This window comes from Thalia democratica, chromosome 1, assembly GCF_965202585.1.
Source record: "Thalia democratica chromosome 1, ktThaDemo2.hap1.1, whole genome shotgun sequence".
In the NCBI taxonomy this organism is placed as follows: domain Eukaryota; kingdom Metazoa; phylum Chordata; class Thaliacea; order Salpida; family Salpidae; genus Thalia; species Thalia democratica.
In genome coordinates, this window is record NC_139165.1 from 90,149,511 (window position 1) to 90,161,601 (window position 12,091).

The 12,091-nt window shown below is 25.4% G+C and overlaps 1 protein-coding gene across 1 annotated transcript; it reads right to left on the reverse strand.

Moving 5' to 3' along the window:
• Nucleotides 1-781: 781 nt before the first annotated feature.
• Nucleotides 782-9,932, reverse strand: LOC145845572 (nucleotide exchange factor SIL1-like). Its single transcript, XM_082952757.1, has 9 exons — nucleotides 9,785-9,932; nucleotides 8,940-9,156; nucleotides 7,778-7,856; nucleotides 5,611-5,799; nucleotides 4,456-4,599; nucleotides 3,215-3,394; nucleotides 2,938-3,020; nucleotides 2,550-2,730; nucleotides 782-1,304 (listed from the first exon to the last, which is right to left on the reverse strand). Exons 1-9 carry the CDS (start codon nucleotides 9,915-9,917, stop codon nucleotides 1,122-1,124), a joined length of 1,389 nt encoding a protein of 462 aa, XP_082808883.1. The 5' UTR covers nucleotides 9,918-9,932; the 3' UTR covers nucleotides 782-1,121.
• Nucleotides 9,933-12,091: the final 2,159 nt, after the last annotated feature.

Genomic DNA, 12,091 nt, shown 5'->3' on the forward strand with positions numbered 1-12,091 from the left:
TATATACACCTACTTTATTCTATGCTTCTATTCTCTCATTACAGTAATTATTTTTTTACAGAACCCAGTTGAAGTGTGTTGATTCGTTGACACACAGAAACATATGTTGGTAGAATAAAGGAAGATTACTGTAAAATTTGTTTTTATAATGATGTTACGAAACTTAATATAATTTATACTTAAAAGTAGTTTTTATAATTTCAACTCATTGCAATACAAAAACTTTGTAAATTGTAGATCTTGAGGGTAATAGATCAGAACCGTAACTAAATCATTTAAGCATGTATACATTTAAACAAAACAACTCTTAATTTCTATGGATTGACATTGTATTTTTTTTTAATGATGCAAAAAACTATGTAGGTAAAACTCAGATTGAACATGTACTTATTTTAAAAACTTCCATTACTGTAAACTTTTTTAAAGCTACATGTATAATTAATAAATTACACTAGCCAAGTTATACATTAATTGTATTAAATAGCGAATCAAATATAACTGTACAAATTCTCGTATTACCTATTTAAATAATTATTTTATATTCTACCTAGTAACACATTCAATTTGCTTTTTTAATAGACTGATATACTAAAAATTGTGACAAATAGGTTCTTTTTTATTGATAAGAAAGCTTTGTTAAAAAAATAACTTAGTGTAAATAAAATGTCTTTTAAAACATAAACAACAGTGATAAATAAAAACACTTAAAAACAAAATAAAAACATCTAATGTAAACCGATTAAAATTATATTGTTTATTTCTCAAGGATTGTATACGCAAAAAGAAATAATAAATCGAGTAAGACTTTTAAATTTTACTTAAAAAACTGATAAAACTTAAGGTTATTGTGTATTATTTCAACTTTTTAACATTTACAATTATTTTTACTCTTAACAAGTTGATATTAACAAATAAAATTAAACAACTATTTTTGCAACCTCATATAAAATATAAGTTATTATTTTTCTGGTGTTTAAATACTATTTAAAACAAATTATAGGTAATGCCAACAAAACATGCTATTTTCAGCAATAGCTTTTATTAAAAACCACAAGTTAACACAAATTTCCTAACAATTCCACGTGAATAACCAATACAAATTTATTATATTATAATATTCATCACAGTTCGTCCTTCTCGTAAACAGGCATGTTCTTCAGTCTTTCCACAAGTTCGTCTCTCACTTCGAAATCCGTGATTATTCTCATCAGCACGTTGGCATCCGCTTTTTGTTCGGATAACAAAAGTTTCAATTTACCGACGTCCGACGGTTCAACGAGGTTTTGCTCGCTCAACTGTTTTATCTGTTTAAAAGGGAGCATTTTGTAAAAAAAAAGTTTAGCATGAAAGTTGTGTATAATTACAATTTTAATTATGGTTACAATTAATGTGGTATGCTTAGTTTTTCTTGAATTTCTACAAAACTATCAATTGTAGTTATCACAATGCTGGTTTCAGGCTACCAATATTTTAAGTTTATCCAAATTATATATATATATAACATTAAGCTTTTTTTGTGAATAATACTGAAAAACTATTGAAACATCAAGTTAAAAAAATAATTTAGCGGAAATCTAAGTTTTTAACTCATTATTATAAAAAATGTTCCTTATTATACTTCATTTAGTTTCTATATTATTAACTAAGTCAAGCATCAAGAAAACATAAATTAAACAGTTTTAAACTATAAAATTGGTTGTTGCTACCTGATACATTTAAAAAAAAAATTCATAGCTTGAGAGCAGTACAAGTTTCATGTAGAGTCATAATGATTTTAAACTAATTAATAATGAGCATAGTGTAACATAATCATAACTATAAAAAAATATTAACTTCATTTAATTTAGTACATATCTTTAGGAATTAGTTGAAAATTTTATGTCAGTAGGAACTAACTTTTAGAATATTAAAAGTGATATTTTATGTAAAATATTAAACCATGCTTCTATACTAAATCTATTCCGAATAGAGAAATATTTAGCTTTATAAATAATAATAAATAAATAAAATTCTAGTTATCTTCAATAAATTTTAAACTCGTTTTATAAAACTTCAAAGTTTGACAGGAAACCAAAGTATGACTTATATAAGAAAGACCAAAATTTATTTTCCAATCTAGACCAAGACATAAATTATAAAATTATGCGTAAAAATATTTCAAAAAATATGCTTTGAAAAAAGTTACTTTATATAAACTTTATTTTTTAATTAAACGCGTCAAAAAGTGTGATAATGTGATTGAAAAGTTGGGCAATTATTAAAATTAAAAACTAAATTTGCAGTGATCAAACAAGAACATACTGATGCTTATTGTTCAACCTTTCCAAAAACTAAATCACTATGTCTTATTTTGCTTTCATTTACTAAATTTTTAATTATTTGGAAAATCTTTTCAAGAAATAACAGGTAAACTTCTAAAAATAAATTAAACAAAATTTTAGTGCATATATATTAGCATTGATATAAATATTTAGTAAAAAACTCAGTGAACTTTTTTATATTTTCACAGTCAATTTCAAAGCTCCAACTACCAACTAAAACAAACAAACTAGTATTTGATGAAACGTTTTCAGTGCTGACTCCTTATTCAACTGATTTCCACAGAGATCTCTCAAGTTGTCTAACGATGTGACAACTTCGACGGTTGTGTCAATAGAGTGGTGCGAAGATAGTATTTGCGTCATTTTTTCACAAACGTTGTTTTTCATCAAGACTTCAGTTACGTTCGTACTGCAGATATAGTTGAATTTTTTGTTTTTGAAAACATTGAATTAAATTTTATATTTCATTTATTTGAATTTGTTTCATAATGTTAACTCCTACTTTAAGCTTAGTAATTGACTTAGTATGCAAAAAATACATTAGCTAAATTAGTGCTGTAGAAGTCCAATGTAAAAATTATTATAAGTATCAATAGGTTTAGTATTAACTAATAACTTTTTATTTTCAACAGGTGAGATCTCATAGTAGAGGTCAGAAATTAGTTGAACAGATTTAATCAGAAGTTTTCTGTCCGCTTGCTGAAAATTAAAATTATTATTACTAACACCAACACAAAATATTTAATAACTATTAAACAAAAAAATTAAAAAATTTGAATCATCAATGTGAAAATTTTCTTAAACTCATAAAAACTTTACTTATCGGTAATGCATGAAAAATTGCATATTTTAACAGTTATAAAACATGTTTTGTAAAAAATCTCATAACAAACATTTTGTACAAATTTCATCAAGTAAGAGAACCCGTTTTGTTCAAACAACTCCTTTTGAGCAGGTTTATAATTACGAACTAAACAGGAAATTGCAAATAAACATTTCTTCTCAACAGCGACATCGCCCGGATTTTTGTCGATCGTTTCAAGCAGCTTTGCTAATACTCCATGTTCCATCATCTGTTTGCACATATTTAGGTGTTACCTAAGTTTTTTTTTATTGTATTATTTGCAAATGCACAGCTAATAACAAATAACAAGTTAAAACACTAGTTTACTTTATTGTTGTGGGTTTTAAGTAGGTTTGGTTGTATGTTGTCAAATTAAAAAATAACTAAAATTTTCTTTTGTATTTCTTAGTCAATAAACATTTATATTTATTTGTTTTTGCAAAACTTATAATATAAAACAAGCATAAAACTAAACACATGTTATTTCTCATTGTTATTTCTCATGTTAAATAAAAAATATCATTACTTTGACCTTTTAAACTTTGGGAATAAATTTTTATACTTAATAATTTACTAATTGATTCTACCACTTGAAGTTTTTTTTTCTTTATTTGATCCAATATTTTTACTTATAACTATAACTTATGCATATTAGTCTACATGCTAATCATTACACTTTATCTTATTTTAATTTTCTAATGAGATATCAAAATTCTAAATATTTCTTACAATAATTAACAACTCAAACTAAAATGAATTTTAACAAGCTACATAAAATAGAAAAATAGGTAGGCTAAATCACTTTTTTACAACGTCATCAAAATTTGTAGAGTTTAAACTAAGTTATAAGTTGCTTTTTTAAAATTTCTAATATTCAAACTGTATTTTGAGTAAATCCTTTAAAGTCGAGTACAAAAGATTTGTCATTGGAGAAGGAAAATAAACGAAAAAATAAATATCACTAAAAATATATCTCCTCCACGTTATTAGAGATATATACCACAAGTCTTCGAGAACTTTTCCTTTAAGTATAAAAAAAAATGTCGGAAAGGATTTTTATTTTATTAATAATTTTTTTTTTTCAAAAACATGATAAAAACTATTCTTCAGATTTTAAGCCATAAATTCTTATTTTTCAACTTTTCTATAAATTTTCACTACAAACTAGGTTTGTGGTATTTCATGGAACCGTAAACTCATTGTCTCAACAGTGAATGAACTTGAAGTTTCGTAAAAAAAATATATCAATTATTAATTAACAAACTTGAAAGTATATCATAAAAATCAAACCTGTTTTTTAACTTGATTGTTTCCCTGCATGATGACGCCTGCGATGTGAACCGCTTGAGCCCTGATTTCACTGCTCTCATCAGCGAACATCTCCATTGTTCTGCGAGCTCCGTCCATCTTCAGAAAGTCCACTGCGAAGTCGATCTGCGTGTTTGGTAATAATTTTTACAAGGTGTTTTCGTTTTTAAATTTTAAAAATGTGTGGAGCTTTTTTATTTTTATTTACTTTTTTTTTACTTATGTATGAAATGTAAATTAAGTGGTAGGAGTTAAATATGCACAAAGGGACACTTTTTCATGAAGACACTTTTGCGCGGGTTTTATTTTATTTCATTTTTATTTTTTATTGATTTAAGTTTTTTATTTATTGTATTTTTACTACCACTGTTACCCCTAACCCTTACCCTCGGTCAATAACATTTTTGTTTTACTAATTAATTTTCATTTCTTTTCTTTTATTAATAATAATAACTTTTATTAGTTATTTTTTAACAGTTATTTTTACTACCATTGTTACCCTTAGCCCTCGGTCGGTAACTTATTTCTTTTAATGATATGTATTTATTCTTATGCAAAAATGAATCTTCGTGCAAAAGTGACCCCTCCTGCAAAAGTGACCCTTCGTGCAAAAGTGTCTTAGTGCAAATTTGATCCGTTTCCAAAAAATAAAGTGTAAATAGTAAACCCTAAACGGTTAAAAAATAAATTAAAACCAAAACTTTTTTGGGGTGTTTTTAAAAACTTAATTCAAAGATTTTATAACAAAAAAACTCTTTTTATACTAATAATAGGTATAAATTTTTATAATAGTAAAATATATTTGTAATAGGTACACGAGTTTTAAATGTTAATGCGTTGGTAATGATGCTGGAAATTTTTTTGTACATTAAATGTTAAACTTATATCAAAAATAAACTATTCTTTGTAAGCCTAAAAAAATTCTTATTACAACTTTAGTTAAATTTTCAGTATATACACTCTTTTATTTCCAGTAATCAATTCACCTTGTGCAGATACAACAAAACAACTTTAAATATGTACTATATTTATCGAACAATTTTATTGCTTACAATATCAATTAATTTAAATTCATTAAGTACATTTAAATAAACTAATTTATATAAAAGTAAAAATAGTTTTAAAAAAAAGTTTCACCTTGTGCAAATAATCCTGCAGGTTTTCAAGAGCTTCCAGCCTCGTTTTTACGTCCTTCTCAGCGTTGGTTGCCACATTGAAGTGATCCTTCATGATGTCGTACACCGGCTTCTCCTCCACTTCAAGCTCCTTCAGCTCCGCGCGGATTTCCTCTATGGTGCGGAACTTCTTCTTCACGTCGGATTCTCTCTGAGTGGTTTGTTTGCAACTTTAAAATGTTTTGAATAAAAGCAAACTTATTTCAGTTTTGGCATTGAACCTTTGAACAAAAAGAACTTGTTTGGGTTTGTATCGACGTTCAATAACTATTAAAATAAAAAAAACTGAAGCAAAAGATACAACAAGAATAACAAGATAACAAGGTAACTAATTATAAAAGTTTATATGACCCATGTACGCTATGACATCATCACGCCTTGCCACTAGTATGTAGCAGTTATAACTACTTGTACATGTATGTTAATTTTATGATACAAAAATAAAACAACTTCAACTTAGTTGTTTTTATAAACAATTTGAAAATTGCATTCAAAAAATTTAAAGTTTGTTAATGATATAAAATACTTTTTTACTAAAATATTAGTGTTTCAAAATTTGAAGGATTCAAGTATAAAGTCGCTGTTAAAAATTAGTTATAAATTGAATAATACATCCACTTTTATTTTATATTAATTGCAAATATATTGTTTACAAAAGTTTAAATCATCAAAATAACATGACTCTAAAATTGTCAGCTTTAGAAAATTTCATAAAAATTATAACAGTAAAACTTTACTCTAAACTATAAGTGAAAACAATGATGAAAAGATCCAATAACAAATAAACAATATTATTCAATAAACTTAATATTTCTGTTTATTAAACTTATTGTTAATGTTTTATAGCAATTGTTTAAAAAATTAAAACTTTTTTGATAGATGAAACTTCTTTTTTAAATTTAGTCACGAAAGCTTTTTGAAATTTTAGGTTATAACATTATGTTAAAAGTAAAAGTATATACACATGTATATAAAAAACAGTGTAAAGTTTTTAGTATGTCTTATACTTGATACAATTTCCTATATGTTTGGATATAAAAATGAACTGTAGGATATTTATTGTACACATTTCAACTTTTTTTTTCACATTTGTTATTATTATATACAAATTATACACAGTGCGCTGGCAAGCGGACATTGACTATTTTAGAGACTAAAATGTTAAACAAAGAGTTTTTTGTTTGTTTAGAGCTGGGTTTCTTCTTTAAAAAAAACAGGTTTGGTTCTTTCCTACTTCAACTTTATTATTAGTTACATCAGATAAAATACAGAAATTTTTTTCTATTTTAAAATAACTTGAAAAATCCTAAAAATATCAAAACTAAGGCCTACAGCAACTGCTACTAACACTTTTAATGTTTTATAAAGATATTTTTTAATAGTTCATTGGTTTAGTATAAATTAAAAAGTAAAAATTCTCTATATTTTCAAAAGAAAAGTATACTATTTCTCCTAGAAAAAAAACTGCTTTTCTTTACAGAAATTTATTGATGATGGATAAGGCAATTTAGGGTATTTAAAGGATTAGATTTCAAACATTCCATCTCAGACATATTTTGTTTTAATCTTTTAGTAGACATGGCAAGGAATATATATGAAAATTAGAAAAACTTCTATCAACGGGTATAATAACTTTTTTTTTTAATTTTTAAAGAGCCATTTTAATGCTTTTTTATTTTAATAAAATTTAAAAAATAGTTAAAAAGTTTTTATTAGAATTCATAAAGTTATTATAAAACTTTTAGATTTTAAATAAATTATCTTATTTTATAACATAGATTAAATTTTCTATAAAGAGATATTTAAAGTATTTTTATGTAACTTCTGCAAGCAAAACTTTATGAAAAATATGAAGAATTACGAGTAGTTTTTACACTATAAGAAGCTAAAACTTGTTGGATTTAAACTCATGTAAATTCTGAAATACTTAAAGCAGAAAACAACATAAAATAACTTTGGAACAAAAAAATTAAGTTATATTTAACTATGTTTAAAACCTAGTTCGATTTTCTATTCAGCAAAGTTATTGTTTTTGGTCAATCGCTGCTTGACCCCCTTTTGAGCCCACTGTACTTTATACCAAATATACTTTTCTATTTCCTAAAATGATTCTAAAACTGTACACTAACCTTTTCAGAGCTAGCAACATCGTTGAGAACTTTGAGCTGTTCTTTCATTTTGGCCATGTTTAACACAGCCATTGCACTCCTGAAACATAATAACATTAAACATAACCTAATTTATTAAACTTTTCTTTAAGTTAAAATTACTGGTAGTTAGAACTTAACACAAATTCTTACTTATGTTAAATAAACTATTTAACCTATTTTTATGATAAGGACAAACTTTTTTTAAGTTCTTTAGAGTAATATTTCTAACTGTTAAACTTTTTCTGGCACTGTTTTTAAGGTAATAGGGGGGTTGCCATGTTTTTTACAAGTTGATCTTACTTTATAAAGTTTTTTCTAAGCTTCAAGATTCTTTTTATCACTTTAAAAAATTTAAATTTTTTATAAGATACAACTAATCAAAGTCAGGCCACATAATAGGTTCCCTATGTAAAGGGAAAACTAAAACAGCAAAATAAGACTATTTTATTTAAAATCTTATCTCCTCCTACATTTTTCAAGCAATCTTCTTCAAACTTTTACAGCCTAATTTTTATTTAATAACAAAAAACGTTATTATGAACTTTTAAAATTTTAAGTAAAAGTATTTTTATTTTGAAAAAAAAAGAATTTTTTTATAATATTTGTCAATTTTCTTTTTAGTTATTAAAATTCATAAGTAAGGTTTTTTTCTTTGAATACATGGTACATTTCCTGAAAATTTGAAGAAGATTGCTTGAAAAATGAAGGAGTAGGTATATTTTTAGTTATTTTCCAAATTTCCAAGAAAATTGATCCCAAAAAGTTTGCGGTCACTACGTTTGAATCGAAAATATTTTACAAATAATAAAATATCTAATAAGTTAAATGATATTTATGAATTTTATTAAAACTGGCTAGTAGTTTGTATTAAAAACTTTCATATATAAGCTAAAGTTAATTTTTGTAAAAAAGTGTTTTACACCTTCTATGGTCCTAACTGTTACATAAGTATTTGATGATCAATTTTGAAATTTGATACAGTTAAAAATATTTCTTACTGTCTAAGACTTCATTCTTTTAAAAGCTGAGCAAAATCAATATAACAACACAACTATGAATAGCAAGAATTGTTAATACTTAAACAAAAACCAAGTACAATTGTTAAGAAACTTATAATTAAAAAATCAATTACCAAACTTACTTATCAATAGAGTCAGCCACTGTAACTTTCACTCCAGTTTTTTCACCTTCATTTGCACCAGTGGTCTTAGCTTCATCGCTTTTATCGTCGGTGCTGTAGCTGGCATGGACCTCGAGTGCTTTTGACTTGCCGCTGTCCTCATCATCCAGCAGCTTGGCCCACTTTTCACCCGTTGTCATGTCCACTTTGTAATGGAGGCCACTTGGGAGTACATCGTCTGAAAATAAAGTTGTAAAACAACTTAAATAGTGAAAGTAATTTCAAATTTTCATCACTGTTTTAAGAGAACAAAGTTTTGTTTGAACAATACTATTTTTATTTCTTTTATTTCAAACTGTATCAAAATCAACTAACTGCCCTTTACAAATTACATCAGTTCAGAAAAAAAAACATTATTTTGAAAATTATAGAAAAGTACAGGTTTAAGTGTTATAAAAAGATATACTGTGATTTCAGTTATTAACAAGTAATTAAAAATTAACAAAAAAGAATAAAATATTAGAAAAAGATTTTACATTGACATTTTTATGAAAATTTTCAGTTTAAAAATATTTAAAATGTGTTTTAAGTATTTTATAATGTATACTAAATAAAAATATAATTTAAACAATGTACCTTTTTAAAGAAATGAATCTTTATTATTATTTAATTTAGGCGTTTTACATACTTTTTAAATACTCATTACATTACAAGTTCATATAAAAGTGTGATTATATACTTCACAAAATTAAATTTAAATATAAAAAAATACATGCTTCGAAGGTACTTACAAAACAGATATTTTTTTATTTATTAATTGAATTCCATAACTATTTTAAAAGATTATATTTTTAAAAATGAAGTACCTCCATTTACTCTCTGCCATTCATGAGAAGGTACAAATTCCTTTGTTGGACTGTTATCATGGGTATCACATACAACAGTTTTCGAAATTATCAGAACAAATATTAGAAGTGATAACTTGAAAATATTATCCATTTGGTAAACTATAAAAAAAACTGTTGAAAAAATATAATTTTACAAGCTCTTAATAGTAGAAATTTGCTATAACTTAATTAAACATTAAATAATACTAATTTTTAGTATTTAATAATTTCAGTATTTCTACTATAACTATTTATCTTAGTTTTCTACCAAACATAGTTGTTAAACATTTATATTAATCTATGGTTGACCTAAATTTTTTCTATATTAATTAAATATTCATAAAATAAAAAGTTTATTGTAAACCATTTAAAATTAGAAATGTGTATAAGCTTTGCAAGCGTATACAGGTAGACTTGTTAAAAAAAGAAGTTCAAGTTTGTTTTCTAGGTAATTTAGATTAAGGCCATAAGGGGAGGGGGTGAGCAATGTTTTCTTCTTATCTTCATCTTATTTTATAGAGTTGTTTATATGCTTCAAGATGCTTTTTCTTGCTTTAAAAAATTCGAATTATTTTTTTAGATATGACCAGTCAAAATCGGGCCGCATAATAGGTTCCCTATAGGAATTTAAAACTAAAACAGCGAAAAAAGACTATTTTATTTAAAATCTATCTTGTCCTACATTTTTGAAGCATTCTTCTTCAAACTTTTACAGTCTTATCTTTATACAATAATTATTAATATACAAAAAAAACATTACTTTGGACTTAAAAAGATTTTTTGTAAAAACTTTTTTAATTCTTTTACAAAAAATTTTTATTTTCCTAAATTATAAATATTCATAAGTTTTTTTTTCTTTTTTTATAAGGAACATTCCTGAAAATTTGAAGAAGATTGGTTGAAAAATGAACCAGGAGATATAATTTTAGTGACTTTTAAAATTTCTGAGAAAATTGACCCCAAAGATATGTGGTCCATACGTTTGTATCAAAAACTTTTTACAAAAAATAAAGTATCTCAAAAGTAAAATGATATTTTTGAATTCTATAAAAACTGGCTTGTAGTTTGAACTTAAAGCTTTCATATAAAAGCCAAAGTTATTTTTTATAAAAAAAAGTGTTTATTTTGACAAGTTTTCACTTTGAATATGATAATAAGAAAGCCCAATTAAGAAAACCGTTATATAGATAAATCACACTTATTTGAATTCTGTACTATAGCTGATGTAGCTTTTATAAAATTTCCCTAATTAGTCACTAAATGAATTATTTGAACATGGTGATAGTTTTATCAAGAATTTTGTTTTAAATTTTTGTTGTTTTACTCGCTCCAGGTTTAGATCTTGTTAACAGGTAGGTGTCAAACATGCACCAAGTAAGAGTTTTGCTCGAAGACACTTTAAAAAAAATTTTTTTGCACAAGTTGAATTTTTTTTTTCTCATTTTTTTTTTAATTATTACTTTTTTGTGTTTTCTCCTACCAATGTTACTCCTAAGTCTAACCCTCACCTTTAATCGATAACTTATTATCTTACTTATATCATTATTTTCTAACTATCAATGAAGTTGGTAACTTCGTTTTCTTATCAATTTTTTTTTTTGTTTTTTTTTAACTTCAACTTTTTACTTTCTCTGTTACTCCAAACCCTTAAGCCTTAACCATGGTCGGTTTTTCTATTAACACTTTTTTAAAAGTTTTTATACTATCACTCTTACCCCTACCTAACCCTTTACACTTAGTCAGTATATTTATTTAGCTAATCTTTTTTGTTTTTACTATCGTGCAAAAGTAACCCTTTGTAAAAAAGTGTCTTCGTGCAAAATTGACCGTTCGTTCAATATAACTTTTCGTGCAAAAGTGTTTTGGAGTGTGATTGACTAGTCCCTGCCGTAAATCTAATTGTGGCTAGCTCAGATTTTTCATCTTAGAATAAAAATAATCTGACTTTTAACTTTAAGATGCTTAAACAAAATGACAATGTTAAGTGAAATTTAGGAATTTGTTGTCTAAAAATTTGATTATAAACATTTTCCTCAAGCCCTAAGGACCTGGTTTGAAACATATTTTAGAAAACGACTACTTAAATTCTAAGAGTTAATATGGTAATTCAGTATTAAAGCGTTTAAACTTTGGTTAGTTTTAAGTTAGTAATTTCACGCTCAAGTAAATAAAGCGGTGCATTTTACCTTGTTAGCCTTTGGGGAATGATAGTTATAACACAATTTAGATAAATAGATTTCATATTTAAAATAGTTGAATTTCAGCGGTTATAAATGAAACTACTTT